General features: G+C 49.5%; 1 protein-coding gene and 1 long non-coding RNA gene across 6 annotated transcripts in view; both read left to right on the plus strand.

Moving 5' to 3' along the window:
* The window catches only part of TREH (trehalase), a 33,257-nt gene extending 25,785 nt beyond the window's left edge, over window positions 1-7,472 (plus strand). For 2 of the 5 annotated variants that reach the window (XR_005586698.1, XR_005586696.1), the window contains exons 15-18: window positions 2,095-2,232; window positions 4,323-4,475; window positions 4,765-4,938; window positions 6,107-7,472. Coding sequence is in view for 2 of the 5 variants with exons in the window: in XM_039496576.1 (XP_039352510.1) it covers window positions 2,095-2,232; window positions 4,323-4,475; window positions 6,107-6,139 (324 nt within the window). In the remaining 3 variants the exon portion in view is untranslated. The remainder of the gene's footprint in view (window positions 1-2,094; window positions 2,233-4,322; window positions 4,476-4,764; window positions 4,939-6,106) is intronic. The other 3 variants (XR_005586697.1, XM_039496576.1, XM_039496577.1) reach the window with 3 other exon arrangements.
* Window positions 7,473-16,281: 8,809 nt separating this feature from the next.
* LOC120375730 lies at window positions 16,282-19,604 on the plus strand. Its single transcript, XR_005586708.1, has 2 exons — window positions 16,282-16,318; window positions 18,631-19,604. It is a non-coding gene; the product is annotated as an uncharacterized LOC120375730 (long non-coding RNA).
* Window positions 19,605-20,526: the final 922 nt, after the last annotated feature.

The raw sequence follows: 20,526 nt of genomic DNA on the forward strand, positions 1-20,526 counted from the left end.
TTCCCCTGCTGCAGCATATGGGACGCTCCAGCTCTAGCAAAGGGCAACAAGACTTTTCAGGTGGCTCAGGGCCTAGTCACGCCTGCTCCTGCAGTCACACTGCCTTCCCTTCAACTCAACAGTGGTGGCAGCTTCTTCACATTCAAGGGGTCACTGGTGGTTCCACTCTCCTGTGCTGGCAGCAGGCTGCATTAGCTTCAGATACAATTATGCTGGCTGTTGCTACTGCCCCCTGTGACATGTGCTCCCAGATACTTCTAGATCCATTTTCCTCATCTCACCATGCAGATTCCAGCCAAAATTTCTCCTTTGGTGCCATATGAAGGCTGCTGGAATTCAGAGGTGTACACTGGTTGCTATTTTTCCACACTTGTTACTAATTTTAAAGCCAGCCAACAAAACTATAATGTGTGGGCTTAACAGAGAGCACAGTGCAGCCCTGCTTCACCGCCCTGCCACTAGCAGCTTTCACAGCCTTGGTTTTAAACTGAGAAATTTCTCCCCTTGTGTGAAAGTCACGTGTTAAAAACACACTGAGTTTGGCCCTTGCTCGTCCAGTGACTGGGGGCCCTAGAGCTCAGCTATGTTCATGGGGGGGGGGGGGGGAGATCAGCTGTTGTGCACCTCATGGGCTGGGGCCTTGCAACTTGTTCCGTGCTGATGGAGCATTGCTAGCTGCTGCAAGGTTCCAGGGATGGAAATGGCCTTCACCCCTGCGAAGTCTGCATCATCACTCCCCAGGGACTCCAAGGGCACTTGCAGCCACTTTATTGCCTCAAGGCACCATCCCCTGGCTGCACCTGAACCTCGGGGTTCCCTGGTCCCAGGACTAGCAGCCTGAGGGTTCTGCTGTTAGTACCAACACAGCATGGGTTAGAGCACTCCTGGCAGTAAAGGGTTAAAGGGAATCCATTGTGAAAGCAGGGTTAGTGCTTGGCACAGCAGAGCCCGGAGGGGAGGGCGGGATACATACATTTGCTAGGCTGAGGTTGAAAAGTCCTTTCTGGATAGGAAGGAGGAGGGGGGAAAAAAGAGAGAGAAATAGACAAAGAGCTCAGCCTGCCCTGGATTCAGATACTTTTACGCTTGCCCAGCTGTCTAGGCAGTAGGATTTGTGACGACAGGCCTGTGCGTGCAGAGGTCTCCAGTCCATATTACTGCTCTGGGGAAAGCTGCAGGAAACGAGGTCCCAGAGGTAGTTCGGCCTGTCGCCCACTCATTCCTGGAGGGCTAAGACTCTGCAACATCCAGGGACGTGCTAGCAGCCCACATGCTGGCATCATACTGTCTGTCAGACATGTAACTGCCCCCACCCCCCCACATGCTAGGTTGGTTCTCTCAGCAGACAGACAGGGGTGCTCGCTGGCGTTCCCCTGCAGAGATCTGTAGATTTCTTAGCCTAATTCAGGGCATACTACGAGAAAGTGCCTCTTGGCAAGGACCCGGCTTAGTGGCGGGACTTTCCACTCCCCCTACGGCCGGACAAAGACTCCACCCCAGGAATGCATTCTTATACACAGATACAAACAAGTTACACATCACTCCTGACGTATGAGGTACAACCCCTCCACATAGCACAGTACAACCCCTCTACGTAGTAAGGTGCCGCCTTTCACCTTGTACATGTTGGTTCGATCAAAACAACTCTATCCATCATATTACCCTTTTGCCCCTGTCATTGGGATGGGCCAGCCTGTTCTTTATTATCTGTGTGGAATGTATAAGTATGTGAATGTTCAGTACCTTTTAGGTACGTATCAGCCCTTTCCTTGACAGCTCCTGTGAGCAGGGCCTGCCTCTGGCTCACAGCTTCACTTTGCTTTAGCAAAGTCTTGACCATTACTTTAGTTCAGGCCTCAGGCCTCATAGCGGGCCTCTGATACCAAGGTTTATATCTTAGGGCCTCCTCTTACTACAGCTACAATGGGGTGAGTCTGGGGTTTGTGGGACATCTGTGGCTCCCAGGGGCCCACAACACATGGGAAACCATTTATTCCTCTTGTTTTTGCTTTTTCTAAAAAAAGTGAGATATTGACAGGAAAGTAGAGTTGGTCTGGAAGGTCACACGGTAAGTCAGATCCGTTTCCCCACCAGGTCCCCCAGGAGAGCCAGTCCCCTCCAGGCCAGAGGAAAGGCAGCGAACATCCAGGTCACTGCAAAGAGCACAGGGGAGTGTGGGTGTCCCGGATGCAAAGCAGGAGCAGGCCTGGCTGGGCCCAGCCTCTGGAGCGGGTGAGGGCAGGTGCAAAGCGCTTCCCCCCTTCACAGGCAGCTTTTCAGAACCCTCCAAAGGGACCTTTCCCCTTGGCAGCTGCCACCTCCCCTGCCCGAGAGACTCCCCCCCGCCCAAGAGACTCCCTCTCCCCCCCGCCCACCAGCCCCTCCCGACCGAGCCCCGCCATCCTCTCCCGAGCCCCCGGGCCGGTCCAGCTCCAGCCACAGCCGGCCCGCGGCTCCCCCGGCACCGCCCCACTTACCGCCTGCGCGGCGCGGCCAGCCCCAGCCCCAGCGCCAGCCCCCGGCTCCCCCCGGCCGAGAGGCAACAGTTCCGGGGGCCCGGTTTATATTCCCCGCCCCGCGGCAGCGGACCAATCAGACGGGGGGCTCGTTCACTGCTCGGCGGCTGCGGACCAATAGAATGGCGGGGAAAGAGCAAAACGTTCTAAATGGGTTTTGTCCCACGCCGCGGCTCGTAGGCCCGCCTGCGTGGTGCACTCCGGGAGTTGTAGTCCCGCCCGGGCCTCGGTCCCGTTCGGGGGAGTGGGAGTCCCGGAGCGAGGCGCGGGCGGACTCGCTTTCCCAGCAGTGTGAGCTGCTCACCGTGGGCCGGATCCCACACGGTGTCTGACACGTGGCTCCCCATGTAAATGCAGGGGGGCGCTCGGCTCTTAGCGGAGCGGGCCCGTGCAGCACAAGGCGTGTGAAGGGCTTGGGGCAGAGCAGGGGCGCGTTGCGGGGGCGCGGTGCCCTGTGCAGAGCTAGTGAGAGGCGGTGGGTGTCGGGGCGGGGGCCTGGCGGGGATGGATCAGACCCTTCCTCAGCCGGGGAGGGGGTGTCAGAGGCGGGGCTGGGGGCACGGCAGGGGTCTGCTTGGAGCTAATGCACAGGCCCCTTCGTCCTGGGGAACAGCAGGCCACTGGAATGTAGAAGGGCAGCCACCCCCATGGGTTAGGTGAATGCTCCTTTCCACAGAGAGGGCAGCCGCCCCGCGGCACCAGCGGACAAGCTGCAGCGAGCTGCTTTTTCTTTCACTCGAAAGTTATAAATCCCACCTCCTTAGCAGCTGCCCTTAGTGACGGACGATGCAGGGTCGCTCCACGCCCTCCATCCTCCACTTACAGTCCTTTGGCTCTAGGACAGATGGGCACAGCCTATCATCCTGTAGTCAGAAGCAAAGGTTGCTAAAGATGGGCTACTGCATTACTGTTGATTACAGGCATTTAGCCCCATCTTCTGCACTGCCACTAGTCCCAGCTGGAGACGGGCACTGAATGGAGCAGACTGTTGGGGTGAAGCTATACAGCAGCTCCTTGGGGGGAGCTAGGTGCAGAGTCACAAACGGAGCGAGGCGCCTAACTCCTGTGGGTTTGGATTGGAGCTGGGAATCTGACTCCATTTGTTCACCTGGCCCTTCGAGAGCAGCATCTTTGGTTCGGTAGTTAGGGATGTATCAGGCCCCATAGCACAAAGTTAGTCTCAGGCTGTTGGGTTTCATTCCTGGGTTGTGGTACTGCACCCCGGGACATCAGTGAAGCAGTGCAGAGGAAGAACCCTCCACGGGGCCCAGGACCCTTCTGCAAGCTGTCTGCAAGCCCCAGCTTCTTCTCCTTGAGCACCTTCTAGCAGCATTGACCCCGGGGAAGAAGGGGCCCCACCCAGCATGGTTCAGTTCTCTTCCTGCTGCAACACGGCTGCCTAAACAGGAGGGAGGAAGAGCCCCGCGGAAGGTCCTGTACGGCATTTGGGCCAGATTCACAAAGGTATTTTGCTGATTAACTCCCATTTATTCAAACGCCTTTGAAGAGCTGGTGCTGTGTCGCCGGGGTGCGTGGATTGAAAATGGCCAGTAAAGTGCTTTGAGATCCTCTGAGGGAGGGAGAGGAAAATCATGAGCACTGAAGCGATGTAACAGAGCTGGGGTTTAGCAATCTGCATGCCAAGGGGACGTACCGGCAGCAGGCAGCTCAGCTGTGCCCCTTCCCGCATTTCAGCCTCTCGCAAGGCTGACAGGGCCCACAGGGCAGGAGCAGCCCTACGGTGCATAACCCACCTGCTAGCTTCACGGAAGCCCTGCCCCACCGTGACACTCGTCTGTCTTGCAGGGAGACAGCGGGGGGCCGCTGGTTTGCCAAGATGAACTCACCTGGCGCCTAGTGGGTATCGTGAGCTGGGGCACGGGGTGTGCTGAACCCAACTACCCTGGGGTTTACACCAAGGTGGCCGAATTCCTGGACTGGATTTATCAGATCATCGAGGTAATGGGAGCAAATGGACAAAGGCCTGGGTGGGCCTCCAAGGAGAGGCTAGAGCAGAGCAGGGTGTTGGCTCATCAGCTCTGTCATCCTGGCTACCACCAACCTATATATTTATATTATATTATTTTAACCTGCCCCTTTGGTCACTGCTGGCCAATGGGTACATTCCTTCCTGATTCCCAGGACAATGTTTATAGGGGGATGGGAACGGAGGTGGGTTTAAAATACCCCTGCCATTCTAGATCTAGTGCAGGTCCTGGGAGAAAGTCACCAGCTCTGTTCTCTGCAGCAAGAGCCTTCCAGAGGCAGGAAATCAGAAGCGCAAGCCGGCTCCCTCTGCTTTGGACTGCGCAGAGCTGAGAGGCACAGAGGCAGGGCAATCAGCAGCACAACATGCACCTAAATACAGAGGGATGGAAAAATACTCCAAAAGGCCTAGAGGGCCCTGCTCCCTGTGGGAAAGGTAGGTGAGACAGCTGGGATCTTGCAGGCACAAACACTCACCAGTGCATCCATACACCACAACCGGAGCACACCAGTGCTCCTCCAACCAGCTTGGGGTCTTCAGATCTCGGCCTGCCTCACTCCCCCAGAAAGACAAAAGCACAGGAAGGAGAGGAACAAGGAACAGAAGCTACAGGGGACATTAGATTAAAGGGGAGACCCTGAGTTTACAAAAAATGCCTAAAACCCCCACTAAGTTTCCGTAGATCAGTTGTAACTAACAGCAGGGCCTTGTGAAAGTTATTCTCTCGCTCACCAGCTCATTGTTGGAAGTGTCTTTACTGTATGGGAGCAGAGGGAACACAAGTCAGTTTCTTTTTTCCATGGTCTGTTTCTAGTCAATATCAGGACTGTGCAGCAACACCCTGAAGTGTTTGACTGTAAGACAATGCAGGGGAGGTTTTTTGTTTTTAAAAGAAAATTGCCAGGAAAACAGCTCATTTCTCTAATTCGAATGAAAATATTTCTATTGATCTCATACGCTTAGAGGCCCAAAGCGTGTGGAGAGCAAACAGAAAAATCAACTTCTCCCCTGTATCAAAGAGCTCTGTCACAGCCTGCACTGTGAGCTGCTTACAGCTGCTGTCGGAACAAGTGGAGATATTTCGGAATGCTCTGGTTCCACCCCAGGCCTTGCAGTCTCAAGAGATGCCGACTTGGTCGGACCCAGTAAATACATGCAGAGTGGGCTGTACATTTATTCTGAGCTAGATGCAAAGCTGAGAGAGCCCTGTCTGCAGTGAAAACCCCCAAGAGCAGGTCCTGCTGTTCCATCGGTCGCTTTATCAATATGACTGTTTTAATAGCGGACAGGTGGTTAGTGGGTCAGTAATCAGATACATTTGAAGCTGTCGGAGCAGGCAGTGGCTCCTTGCCGTAGAATTAGCTGTAACAATACCCAAACTTCATATCACTGGAGCGAGAGGAAGTTATGCAGGCGAGAACTGTGCTTGTAAACTAAGCAGAGTTGAAATATTCAGGGGTGTAGGACTGGTTGGGGAGAGCAAGATCCAGAGAACTGCATTGGTTTCATTAAAGGGGTCAGAAGAGCGGTGGTAGAAATAGATATTGATATTAACGTGTAGTTGTACAGCTCAGGCGAAGGATTGCCTTTTCCTCTCTTCCAGGTGGGCGGACGGCAAAGGGTCCCTCGCAGCTGAATTCTCCCCCACTGAGGTAAAGAGTTTAATCCGAGCCTTGTTCCAGAACACAGAGAGGAGAGCAGCGGCCCTTGTGAAAATTAAATAGCCTTGTGTTTACTCCTGTGCAATAGACCTTTTCCTGGGAAAGCAACAGTAAATCAGGTTTCAAACTCTTATTTGGATTTAACCCTTTTTCCTAATGAGTTTAGCTTTATGAAAGCACTTCCTAAAGGCCTGGCCAATGGGAAAAAACTTCACCCAGCTCAGCATCTATACAATAAATGTAGCAATTTAATGCAGCTTGGCCTCCAAAAGCAAAGGAGAGTAACTCCTTGGCACTAGCCGGTGCTACTTCGTCCACTACCCAGAGAAGTGCCGTGCTGTAAAACTCTGGCTCCTGACATGTAGTCTACCAGCCCGGACCCATTTCGGGCGATACGGGGTAACTTATCAGCTAGAAAAATTTCATTGCTACCGTGCTAAGCACATTTGTGGAGGTCATAACTGTGGTGGCGGTAGATTCTGGAAGCGGCGCAGTTTTTCTAGGTCATACAATGTTTAAATGGGACCGGGCACCAAATTTGAAAACATCTGAAAATCACAAGAAGGGCCGTAACTCAGAGGCATAGTTTAATTTTGACCAAAACCATCAGTCTTCTAAACACAAATCGTACTGTTTTGGAAGGTTTGGGAAACATTTAGCCCCGGGCGATCAGCTTTATGCAAGTTCCTGTACTCTTTTACCTTTGGTTAAAGCAAGTCTGTAGTCACACGACAGTCAGAGCTTGTTTGTACCATGTATTGCATCAAAATATTTGTCATTATTTGTAGAATAGACTGATCTGAGAAGTTTTTTCTGTCTGCTATTTTTATCAAGTTATACAGATGACAAGATCCCCACCCTCTAATTATAAAACATATATTTACGATATCGTCTGCTCGGCCAGAGACATAAGCCTAAAGCACACACGGTACAAATATAATTTCAGTAATAATACATGCGAACTCCTTATAGAACAGTAATGACGCTTAGTGGAATGGCTGTAGAGCATGTTGTATGAAGGTGTCGTGTGAATACCAAAGGATAGCCACGTGCTGTCAATGTAACCCCTTCATCTAACGATGGGCTATTGAATGCGTAACGCAGCACCCCTTCGAACTATATTTACTCACAAACATCGTCGCTGTAATTTGCAGATAGTTGAAACATTTCTGCTCCCACCCAGAGTCTCCGCCCTGTTCGATAGTCTGCTGCTACACTCGTCCCTGTCACAGCTGCACGCACGGGAGCCCAACAAACCTTCCCTGCGGCGGCCGGGGCTCTCACAGCCACAGTGCACAAATGCTCTAAGTGCTGGGCTAGGAGGTATTGCAATGGGCTGGCTCTGTCAGTGTATCCTATTGAAGGGGGGGAGGCCATGTCATTAGGTAATTAAACAGTCACTGGGCAGCTCTTGCAGCCTGAGTCTCTCTGTGGTCCAGTGGTTTGGCTCCCTGCCTTTAGAAGGGGGCCGGTGGGGGTGCCAATCCCCTTTATGCTGGCTGAGCCGGGATTTGAAGGGTGATTGCCTGCCTCTTAACCCAACGGCCTAAGTGCCTGGCTAGGAGGTAGTGGGCTGCGGGGTCTCCCTCAGTCCTTTCTGTTGAAGGTAGGCCACATTCAGTAAATATGACATGAGAACTGGCCCAGTTGTTCTGTGTGATTCCTGCTGTAGTCCTGTGGCTTGGGCACTTACCCCAGCAATGATAAGGTGCCGGTTCAAATCCCTCCCCTGAAATGGGAGGGGAGTCTCAATCTCTTACTGCTCAAGCGTCCCACTTTAACTATAGATTAACCGGAGCCAAGTAAACTCTCAAGTCCCTCTGCGGTACGGGGGTTAGGGTGCTCGCTTGCGCTGGGGACTGACCCCGGTTCAGATCACTTCAGAGTAGGTTGAGACGGGGCGGGCGTCTCAATCTCTTACTGCTCAAGCGTTCCACTTTAACTATATATTAACCAGGGCAAGGTAAGTTCTTGTGTCCCTCTATAGTACGGGGGTTAGGGTGCTCGTTTGCACTGGGGGCTGACTCCGGTTCAGATCCCTTCTGAGTAGGTTAGCTCTTGGGTTCCTCTGTGGTATGGGGGTTAGGGTGCTCGCTTGCGCTGGGGACTGACCCCGGTTCAGATCCCTTCAGAGTAGGTTGCGGTGGGCGTCTCAATCTCTTACTGCTCAAGCGTTCCACTTTAACTATATATTAACCAGGGCAAGGTAAGTTCTTATGTCCCTCTATAGTACAGGGGTTAGGGTGCACGCTTGTGCTGGGGGCTGACCCTGGTTCAGATCCCTTCAGAGTAGGTTGGGGTGGGCATCTCAATCTCTTACTGCTCAAGTGTTCCACTTTAACTATATATTAACCGGAGCCAGGTAAGCTCTTGTGTTCCTCTGTGGTACGGGGGTTAGGGTGCTCGCTTGCGCTGGGGACTGACCCCGGTTCAGATCCCTTCAGAGTAGGTTGCGGTGGGCGTCTCAATCTCTTACTGCTCAAGTGTTCCACTTTAACTATATATTAACCAGGGCAAGGTAAGTTCTTGTATCCCTCTATGGTACGGGGGTTAGGGTGCTTGCTTGGATTGTGAGTCACCTGGGTTCTAAACCCGGCTCAGGAGAGCCTTTGATGAGGGAGACCTCTCCTAAGTGAGCAAGAGGCCAGTGGCAGAGCAGGAGGGCCTGGAGTAAGAAAGAGGAAGATGAGCAGAGCAATAATAAGCCAGTAGGAAGGCCTGGAGTAAGAGAAAAATAAGCAGAGTAATAATAGGGCAGGAGGGCCTAGGGGGAGAGAGAGGAAGATGAGCAGAGCAATAATAGGTAAGTGGCAGGGCAGGAGGGGGTGGGGAGTGAGAGGTTGACCCCCCCAGGCAGAGCAAGAGGGGCCAGGGGCAGGAGAGAGGGAGGGAGACCCCCAGGCAGAGAAGAGGTGAGGGGCAGGAGGGCCTGGGGGGAGTGAGTGAGAGGGAGGGAGACCCCCCAGGCAGAGAAGAGGTGAGGGGCCGGGCAGCCTGGGGAAGAGGCTGGGGTGAGAGGTGCAGCACACAGCAAAAGGGTCCTCTCTCTATAGAGCTGCTCTTATCTCTATAGGGAGAGGACCCTTTTGCTGTGTGCTGCACCTCTCACCCCAGCCTCTTCCCACCCAGGCTGCCCTGCCTCTCACCTCTTTCTCTGCCTGGGGGGTCTCCCTCCCTCTCACTCACTCCCCCCAGGCCCTCCTGCCCCTGGCCCCTCTTGCTCTGCCTGGGGGGGTCAACCTCTCACTCCCCACCCCCTCCTGCCCTATTATTGCGCTGCCACTGGCCTATTATTGCTCTGCTTCCTCTCTCTAGCCCCACCCCCTAGGCCCTCCTGCCTTATTATTACTCTGCTCATCTTCCTCTCTCTTACTCCAGGCCCTCCTACTGGCCTATTATTGCTCTGCTTGTCTTCCTCTCTCTCTACCAGGCCCTCCTGCTCTGCCACTGGCCTCTTGCTCACTTAGGAGAGGTCTCCCTCTCACTCATCAAAGGCTCTCCTGAGCCAGGTTTAGAACCCAGGTGACTCACAATCCAAGCGAGCACCCTAACCCCCGTACCATAGAGGGACACAACAGCTTACCTGGCTCCGGTTAATATATAGTTAAAGTGGAACGCTTGAGCAGTAAGAGATTGAGACGCCCACCCCGTCCCAACCTACTTTGAAGGGATCTGAACCGGGGTCAGCCCCCAGCGCAAGCGTGCACCCTAACCCCCATACCATAGAGGGACACAAGAGCTTACCTTGCCCCGGTTAATATATAGTTAAAGTGGGACGCTTGAGCAGTAAGAGATTGAGACGCCCACCGCAACCTACTCTGAAGGGATTTGAACCGGGGTCAGCCCCCAGTGCAAGCGTGCACCCTAACCCCCGTACCATAGAGGGACTTGAGAGTTTACCTGGCTCCGGTTAATCTATAGGTAAAGTGGGATGCTTGAGCGGTAAGAGATTGAGACTCCCCTCCCATTTCAGAGGAGGGATTTGAACCGGCACCTTGTCACTTTTGGGACAAGTGCCCAAGCCACAGGACTACAGCAGGAATCACACAGAGCAACTGGGCCAGTTCTCATGTCATATTTACTGAATGTGGCCTACCTTCAACAGGAAGGACTGAGGGAGACCCCACAGCCCACTAGCCAGGCACTTAGGCCATTGGGTTGAGAGGTAGGCAATCACCCTTCAAATCCCGTCTCAGCCAGCATAAAGGGGATTTGAACTGGTACCTGCCACTTCCTAAACAAAGGCATCCAACCCACCAGACCACAGAGGAACTCATAGTGTAACAGTGGCCCAGTGACTGTTTAACTACCTATTGACATTGGCCCCCCCCTTCAATAGGAAACACTGAGGGAGCCAGCCCATTGGACTACCTCCTAGCCCAGCACTTAGAGCATTGACCTGCCAGGTAAGAGACCAAGGTTCGAATCCCGTCACGGGCAGCATAAAGGGGATTTGAACCCCAGCATCCCACAGGCCAGCCACAACCCCAACCATTAGACCACACAAGCTTGCTTGCCAGTGTTGCGACCCAATGAATATATAATGAAAATGGAACAATTACAGCAGAAAAATTGGACGCAGATGCCACCACCAGGCCCCAATAAGAACCCCTCTTAGTCCAGCAGCTGCATGTTCACTTTGCAGACAGCTGTTCAGGTCCCTTCTCAGCAAGCTGAGACAGGACTTGAACCCGCATCATTCACATGCTGGGTAAGGACCCAAGCCACTGGACTACCGAGGGATTCATGGGGGAGAGCTCTTTCCCAACTGCTCTTTAATGGAAGTGGCCCAGCCTCAGGCTGCCACAAAGAGCAACCCAGCTCCTACTATCCCTTCCTGGGGCTCACACTTGCGACAATGCAGAGCCCTACTGAAATCCCGCCTCATCGGGCAGGGAGAAGGAAATTGAACCAGCGTCTTCCCCTCCCCGGTACCAAAGGATTCTTGCCAGCCACGGCCAGGAACCCCGCAGGTGACTAAACCGTTTCTTTTGAGCTTGTTCGGTACCTGCGAATGCCCCACAAAACAGCTGAGGAGAGAGGGGGAAGGAGGCTGAGGCCTGTCATGTAACTTTCAGCCTAGTGGTGTTAGGGTCCTCCCCTGTGATTGTGGGAGGGGGCCCTGGTCTCATTTCAGCGTGGACGAGCCATGCCGAAGCGGGGAGGTGCCAGAGCTCTATAAAAGGTGTGAAGTGACTAAGGACGTGTTAGTTACCCCTGCACGTAGCACACAAGGCGGGTGACCCGAGGACACGAATACCAAACATGAAACCAAACCAAAGGCCGCACGGCTTCCCACAACGCACGGTCGGCCCGTGGAGCTCGTCGCCAGTTGACGGGGTGAAGGCCAAACTGTAAGCGGAGGGTGGAAACGAATGAGTGAGTTTGTGGAGAATAGCTCCACCAAAGCTATTAGCCAAGAGCGTCAGGGACACAGCCCGGTGCTCCGGGCGTCCTGAGCCCACAGGGCTGCCAGAGGGTGGGCGTAGCTCACCGGCTCATTGCCCTCTTCTGGTCATTGCCGTTGAAGCATCCGCCCCCGCGGGAAGAGCGGCGACCGGGCCGGAAGGCTCATTGGCTCGGCCCCAGTCTGGCCGTTCTTACGGGCGTTATTTCCCCCTGGCCTGCCGGGAAGGGATTTGAAAAGGCCTCACCTACCGCCCCGGGGAGTGCCCCAATCCTGGGTCCTGGGCTGCTCAACGGTGCCTGTTGAAGCTGTTCTACTTGATTTAAATAGCACCGGGGTGGGGTGAGGTGAAACGCGAGGCTCCCTCTCTAATCCAGCGGTTGGGCTTCTCCTGGGGGCTGTGAGAGCTGCTGGTTTAAATCACCCTTTCTGCTACCCCTTGAAAGGGGTGTGCGGGAAGAGAAACCTGCTGCGGCAGCCCAGGTCTGTGTCCCGGTTGTACAGCTAGAGCGATGGAGGCTGTGCCCCTTGCATTACAGAGCAACTGGGAAAGGTGTTTGCTATCAACCTCTCCGTAGTCCAGTGGCTTGGGGCTTTACCCGGCATGTGGATGATGCAGGTTCAACTCCTTTCTCAGCTTGCTGAGAAGGGACTTGAAGAGCCGTTTCCTGCCTCCAAAGTGAACATGCAGCTGCTGAGCTAAGAGAGGCTCTCATTGAGGCCTGCTGGTAGCATCTGTGTCCAATTTTTCTGCTGTAATTGTTCTATTCTTCATTACATATTCATTGGGTCGCAACTCTAGCAAGCAAGCTTGTGTGGTCTAGTGGTTTGGGGTTGTGGCTGCACTGTGGGAAACTGGGGTTCAAATCTCCTTTATGCTGCCTGAGACGGGATTTGAACCTTGGTCTCTTACCTGGCAGGTCAATGGTCTAAGTGCTGGGCTAGGAGGTAGTGCAATGGGCTGGCTCTCTCAGTGTATCCTATTGAAGGGGGGGGCCCCATGTCATTAGGTAATTAAACAGTCACTGGGCAATTCTTGCAGCCTGAGTCTCTCTGTGGTCCAGTGGTTTGGCTCCCTGTCTTTAGAAGGGGGCCGGTGGGGGTTCCAATCCCCTTTATGCTGGCTGAGACGGGATTTGAAGGGTGATTGCCTACCTCTTAACCCAACGGCCTAAGTGCCTGGCTAGGAGGTAGTGGGCTGCGGAGTCTCCCTCAGTACTTTCTGTTGAAGGTAGGCCACATTCAGTAAATATGACATGAGAATTGGGCCAACGGCTCTGTGTGCTTCCTGCTGTAGTCCCGTGGCTTGGGCACTTATCCCAGATGTGACAAGGTGCTGGTTCAAATCCCTCCCCTGAAATGGGAGGGGTGTCTCAATCTCTTACCGCTCAAGCGTCCCACTTTAACTATATATTAACTGGAGCCAGATAAGCTTTCAAGTCCCTCTATGGTACAGGGGTTAGGGTGCTCGCTTGCACTGGGGGCTGACCCCGGTTCAGATCCCTTCCGCGTAGATAGAGATGGGGCGGGTGTCTCAATCTCTTACCGCTCAAGCGTTCCACTTTAACTATATATTAACTGGAGCCAAGTAAGCTTTCAAGTCCCTCTACGGTACAGGGGTTAGGGTGCTCGCTTGCACTGGGGGTTGACCCTGGTTCAAATCCCTTCCGAGTAGGTTGAGATGGGGCGGGTGTCTCAATCTCTTACCGCTCAAGCGTTCCACTTTAACTATATATTAACTGGAGCCAAATAAGCTTTCAAGTCCCTCTACGGTACAGGGGTTAGGGTGCTCGCTTGCACTGGGGGCTGACCCTGGTTCAAATCCCTTCTGAGTAGGTTGAGATGGGGCGGGTGTCTCAATCTCTTGCCGCTCAAGCGTTCCACTTTAACTATATATTAACCGGAGCCAGGTAAGCTCTTGTGTCCCTCTACGGTATAGGGGTTAGGGTGCTCGCTTGGATTGTGAGTCACCCAGGTTCAAGTCCCTGCTCAGGAAGGCCTCTGGTGAGTGAGAAGAGACCCCTTGGAGCTGAGCAGGAGGGCCTCTGGGGGGCAAGAAGAGACCCCTCTGAGCAGAATGAGAGGGTGTCTTCCCCTTTTAATTAAAGGGGCTTCGAAGCCCCTTTAATTAAAAGGGGAAGAGCCCCTCCTACTGGCCTCTTGCTCAGCTCTGAGGGGTCTCCTCTCACTCACCAGAGGCCCTCTTGCCTAGTTCCAAGGGGTCTCTCACTCACCAGAGGCCCTCCTGCCCACCTCTTGCTCAGCTCCAAGGGGTCTCCTCTCCCTCACCAGAGGCCTTCCTGAGCAGGGACTTGAACCTGGGTGACTCACAATTCAAGCGAGCACCCTAACCCCTGTACCATAGAGGGACACAAGAGCTTACCTAGCTCCGGTTAATATATAGTTAAAGTGGAACGCTTGAGCGGCAAGAGCTTGAGATACCCGCCCCATCTCAACCTACTCGGAAAGGATTTGAACCAGGGTCAGCCCCCAGTGCAAGCGAGCACCCTAACCCCTGCACTGTAGAGGGACTTGAGAGTTTACCTTGCTCCGGTTAATATATAGTTAAAGTGGAACGCTTGAGCGGTAAGAGATTGAGACACCCGCATCATCTCAACCTACTCAGAAGGGATTTGAACCGGGGTCAGCCCCCAGTGCAAGTGAGCACCCTAACCCCTGTACCATACAGGGACACAAGAGCTTACCTAGCTCCGGTTAATATATAGTTAAAGTGGAACGCTTGAGCGGTAAGAGATTGAGATGCCCGCCCCATCTCAACCTACTCGGAAGGGATTTGAACCGGGGTCAGGCCCCAATGCAAGCAAGCACTCTAACCCCTGTACCGTAGAGGGACTTGAGAGCTTACCTTGCCCCGGTTAATAGATAGTTAAAGTGAAACGCTTGCGAGGCAAGAGATCAAGGGGCCATCCCTTCTCAAGGATCAGAAAGGGGAGAAGGGTCTTGAACCAGCCACTCACCGGTTTGGGGGCAAGGCACCAAACCACGGGACTACCGAGGGGACCTGAAGAAGGGGTTGACCTAAACAGCATTTAATTACAGTGGAACAACTTCCACCCGCAAGAAAGATGAAGCCCCACAGGGGACGTGCGCAAGATTACAGCTGACATCCATCCAACGTCCGTTTGAACACAGGCCGAGGGGAGTTTTGAACGCCCCTTACGCACAGCCCAAGCATAGGGCCAAATCATTGCACTAGAGCAGGAGGACTGTAGCAGCCTTTGCCCAAACACTAGTTGTTTAATATGGATCAGCTGCAACAGGCAAAAGCAGAGAGGCTGCCCCTCACACTACACCAAAGAACACACGAGGGCTGCTGGAGATGCCTTCTTACAGGCCTTGGCAACAGGCAGACTGGACGGCTCCCTCCGTCCTTCCAGTTCAATAACTACATATTAACTGGGACAGAGCTTCAGAGTGGGGATACATTTGTCCTGGACTCTTCTTTACCTGGCACGTGCACCCTGGGGATGGCTCTGCTCCTTAAGCCTGACCCTTGCTTTGCTCCTAGTGGCTCTGTTTAAAGAACAGACAAAACGCTGCATCGGTTCCATGCTCTGGGATGGGAGAGTCTCTCAAATCACAAGGGTGAATACTGTTGCTAATTTGGAAGCAAGACTAAAATCCTGTTACATTGGGGCCGGGGGTTGGGTAAAGAATGTAAATGGAGGTCGATGGTCATCTCTGAAGCTCTGTGTAACATGAGATCAATAGAAATATTTTCATTCAAATCAGACAAATGAGCTATTTTCATGCTAGGAAGATTGTGGAATCTCTATCGGTGGAGTGTTTTTAAGAACAGCTTGGACAAACACCTTTCTGGGATGGTCTAGATAACACTGGGTCCTGCCTCAGTGCAGAGAACTGGATGAGATGACCTACTGAGGTCCCTTCCAGTCCTACATTTCTATGATTCTATAATCACACACAACTAAGCTTCAACTCTAAGATTACAGAGCGCTGTAGTAAGTGCAGGCCCTGATAAAAGCCCAGTATGAGGCTTGAGGCCTAAACTAAAGTAATGGTTAAGACTTTGTTAACATAAAGCAAAGTGAAGCTGTGAGCCAGAGGCAGGCCCTGCTCACAGAAGCTGGCAAGGAAAGGGCTGATGCTGCAAGAAGATACGTACCTAAAAGGTACTGAATACTAGATATCAGAACATTCACATACTTGTACATTCCACACAGATAACAAAGAACAGGCTGGCCTATCCCAATGACAGGGGCAAAAGGGTAATATGATGGATAGAGTTGTTTTGATCGAACAAGGCGGCACCTTAATACGTAGAGGGGTTGTACCTTGCTACGTGGAGGGGTGGCACCTCAATACGTCAGGAGTGATGTGTAACTTGTTTGTACCTGTGTATAAGAATGTACCCCTGGGGCGGTGTCTTTGTCCGGCCGTAGGGGGAGTGGAAAGTTCCGCCACTAAGCCGGGTCCTTGCCAAGAGGCACTTTCTCGTAGTATGCCCTGAATTAGGCTAAGAAACCTACAGGGAACTGCAATTGTGTCCGAGATCGCAATAAACCTAGTCGACGTGACTTTGCACCTTACTGGACTCTGTGGTCATTGGGGATTCTCGTCGGGTCTGCTGTGTCAGCTATCTGCAGAGCTGGGGCAGCACACAGAGGGAACTCACGCACGCAGCCGAGTGATATCAACATTGGAGAAAGCAGAGCACCACACCGGTACCGCTCTGACAACACTGGTGACCCCGACCGCTGATCTGGTGAGTAAGCGAACCTGCCGTGGTAAGAATCGCAATCCAACATGGCAGCAAACCTCGTGCTAGGGAACCCCCTGATCCCCTCCCTTTTGAGCCCCACGGAGTTTGATAACTCCTGGACCTGCCGGATTGCCAGTAAAGGGGGTCCATATGAATTTAAAAAAAGAGAGTGGGGAAACATGGACTGGCATATGTAGAGTGACGGTACAGACCGAGGCTCTGAGAAATAGTAATAAATGTAAAAAAGCAAGAATTTTGCAACTCCTGTCTATGGCAGTGACATGGCTTAAACAGCATGCTGGCCAAGCAAGTAACAGTAACAAAGAAAGAGTTAAAAGAATCAAAAGAAGCTACACAGCCCTGGAATGCTCCCACCCCCCTTGCAGGGTGGCAAGCAGCCCAGAGACAACCAGCACAGGAACAGAGTGAAACACTGGAAACAGCTGTAAGGAACCTACAAAAAATACATGTGCCGTCCCCTGTTATAAATATTGGTGGTAAACAGCAGGCTTCAGGTAGCTACCCTGTGCCTGAAGAATGGGGACAGAAGTGGAGAAAGGTGGCCCTAGTAAAATTAAAACATGAAACAGGGTCCACTGCATTGCAACCATCACCTTATGATAAAAGCCAGGTTCCAGTTAAACTTAAACCGGAACCTAGACTGGTGCCTGTCAGAATGGGACAAGTAAGTGCACAGAAGGAAAGAGTAGCAAACAATACTCTCACTGAATTGGTAAATCAAATGAAGGAAAAAATGGAACAGTTCACAGAGCACATTAGAAGACAGGAGCTGCGACTCGATCGCAGGGGAGTGAATAAAAAAGAATTTCAAAGTAAAAAACTGAAATTAAGCAGGTTAACACCTAGAATTGATGCATTAACACATGGAGCTGCCCAGAAACAGTTAACTGCAGCAAAAAAGGGCACTCCCACTATCCATTTGGCATGCACACAAAAGCAATACACACTGGGGGAACAAATTCAGGTTTTACAAGAGCAGGTAACTACCCCCAATCTCCTCTCACAGCCAGGATAAAAACCAGGGGCGCAATTCCCAACTGTGCAGGTTCCCAATTGCTTTGACCCATGGAACCACACTCCGCGCTCATATCTGAAAATAGAACCTTCTTTCTCAAATATTTTTACATACCAGTTAAGTTTTGTCCTTTATATGTTTGCTTAGTTTGCTAAACTTGCTGCTGCTGCCTGTACTTTCAAATACCTTGATAGAGTTAATCTCTCTTGGCTCAGGTCTCCTACCTTCCTAGGCTGCTCTTCCCCCTCTCCTCACTTCGGCTCTCTCTTTTTGTTTTAAAAGTTAAAAGTTATAGTTTTTACAGAAACCTCCAAAAAATAAAGCAATTGAAAACAGAACAAAACAAACAAAAAGAAAACAAGGTAAAAACTTTAAATCCAGTAAATTAATTATTTTAACCCTTCAGGAATGCAACAGCTGGAATTATTCCTAACTTTCTTGAAGATATGGTTGCCAAGCAATGGAAATGCACACACTGCTTCTAATCCTAACCACTCACTAATATTTGAAACATGGGTTTTTCTTATTTCCATAGAGCAGAGTTTAAAAATAATGTTAAAAATAAAGTAATGCAAAATTCCTGGTTACCAAATTAATACAATACATTTGGCAAATATTAATATATTTTTATCAAATTTATGCTACAAGTTTTAAATAAGGTAATAACTTTTTACTTTTTATTTTTGGTTGTGTTATTTTGTATAGTTATGAATAGAATTTTGGCGCCATTTGTTTTTAATTGTAAGTTGGTCCTGTATGTCATGTTGTGTCTTGTGTCTATGTTGTGTGTGTCACGTGACTATTTTTTAAAAATTATTTTTATTTGGTTGCAACAAAAGTCAATTTTATACTCTTTAAAAAATATATATAAGATGTGGTACCACACTATTTTAAAATCATGGCTGAGGTGTAATCATAGTAGTATTAGCACCAATTTTTGTGCAAAGTTCAAAAAGGTTTCAGTTACAAATATATGTACATATATTTCTGCCTCAACAAATAATGCAATTGCAAACAAAAAGAATTATCTTTATCAATCACAGTTTTGTTTTTTAAGTTTTTTTTTTAAATTGTTATTCAAAGAAAAAATGTAAGGGAAAACCTCAACATTAAGGTAAAGATAATATTAACAAATGTCAATTTCTTGTTTGGGCTTTTTATAAACTTGTTTGCACTTTTAAATATAGTTATAAGAATGTCATAACCAAAATGTTTTAAAACAACAATTTATGCATAAAGCTAACCAAACAATTTAAACAGGTTTTAACATTTTCAACAGGTTTCCACCTTTGGCTCCCAAACATAACAGAGCATCATGAAAGTATACCCTCAAATACTCTCAAAGTATTTGCATGTATCTGTATTTAAAATTTATTTTGGTTTAATTTTATAGTTGGTTTAGTTTTATATGCTTTTCTTTTATGTTATGTTATGTTAATGGGAAGCAATGGTTGTTAAGGTTTGTGCTCCTAAACAGTTAACAAGAATGAAGTTGCTATCACAAGCAAATTAACTCTAAAAAGCTTGTTAAAATTATGTTACTAACTCTTTTGCTGAAACAAAGTGTTCAGCGAAGGAAAGTAATACACCTTCTCATGGAAGATTGTGAGCATTTATTTTAGCTGTTAAGCGTTATATTTAATATGAAATATTAGTAATGCACCTCAAATGAAAATGAATGTCTATACAACAATTGCAAAAGTATAGCTTGTGTTATAAAAGACTTGGTCCCTATTACATTGTTCTTATACATTGTAAACAAACTAAGTTAAAACTGTATTAAGTTTGGGTTACTAAAAACGAACAAACAAAGAAAAAAAAACTTTACTGTTAACTAACAAAAGTTGTTTAAGTTGCATCCCACAGATAAAAGATGCCAAAAAATATCACACCCTGAAGACACCAGTTCATATCTGTATACAGTGAAGAAACCCAAGCATCAAGAAAAGAAAAATGAAGTGTTTTATAAATAAGAGACTGGTCAATTACACCTCTATCTACAATATATGGACAATTAATTTAACAATCAGCTAAAAACCACTAGCTGGACCAGAAAAACTGTCATTTAATTTCAACTTGGTTATTGTGTAAGAACAACTGTATGATTGCTGTACTACTGTATTATCACTGTACTGCTGTATTATTGCTGTACTGCTGTATTATCACTGTACTACTGTATTATTGCTGTACTGTATAATTGCTGTACAATGTGCATAACCTTGCTAAACTGTTTAACCAACACACAGGTACAAATCAACAAACGAATGGCAGCAAACAACATGAAGACAAGGAAAAAACAAATTGGTAAAGAAACTAAGTTACATAGTAACTACAAATTGGGTAAACAAATTGCCTGTTAGTACCAGTCATAATTTGGGTCAGTAACACTGCATCCTAACTAAGGCACATGTTATTCAAAACAATCTTGTTCAGTGTCTGGGTACCAATATTAAATCCAGACAGCAATATTTGATAAATTGGTTACTGTCCATTCAGTACGTTATCTGGAAGACAGCATCCATAAGAAACAACTGGATCTACATCAACCAATGGAACAGAGAAGCTACCCACTTCTGTTTCCTACCCAGTAAAGCTGACCAGAGGGTGACAGCCAGCCTTAAGGATAACCTATAACATGAATGGACAGTACATGTAGTAACTAATTACAATATATTTATATATATCTAAAGGCCTCAGTGGTAGTGTCACTACTCCAAATTTTTGTTTTACTTCTCATATACATAGCAGTGTGGGACATACTATCACAATCCCTATCCCAGTATTTTAAAACACTCAGCCTACTACAAATAATGAAAGAAATAGTCACTGAAACAGTCATTATTCATGAACATTTGCAAAACTTATTGGTGGATTTGTTTCCACCTGTAAAATTCGTACATTTAGATATACATGAATTAATAACAAGGACTAAGGAATCCCTCATACCAATAGCCCACTTAATCCAGCAGCAAATGCGTGAAGTGGATGGGGTTCAACAAGCGGTGGAAACACCCTGGTGGGCAATCCCCGAGGATCTAACTTTACATCCAGTAGTTTGCACTCTAAGCATATTCCTAAGGGGGATCCAGGCCCTAACGGTTGTGGTTTTAATTGGCATGTGCTGCTATATGTTCCATCAAACAAAGAAAGCCAAATTGCAAGGTAGAGTGAACAA

Source organism: Mauremys reevesii, linkage group 12 (assembly GCF_016161935.1).
Source record: "Mauremys reevesii isolate NIE-2019 linkage group 12, ASM1616193v1, whole genome shotgun sequence".
Classification (NCBI taxonomy): Eukaryota; Metazoa; Chordata; order Testudines; family Geoemydidae; genus Mauremys; species Mauremys reevesii.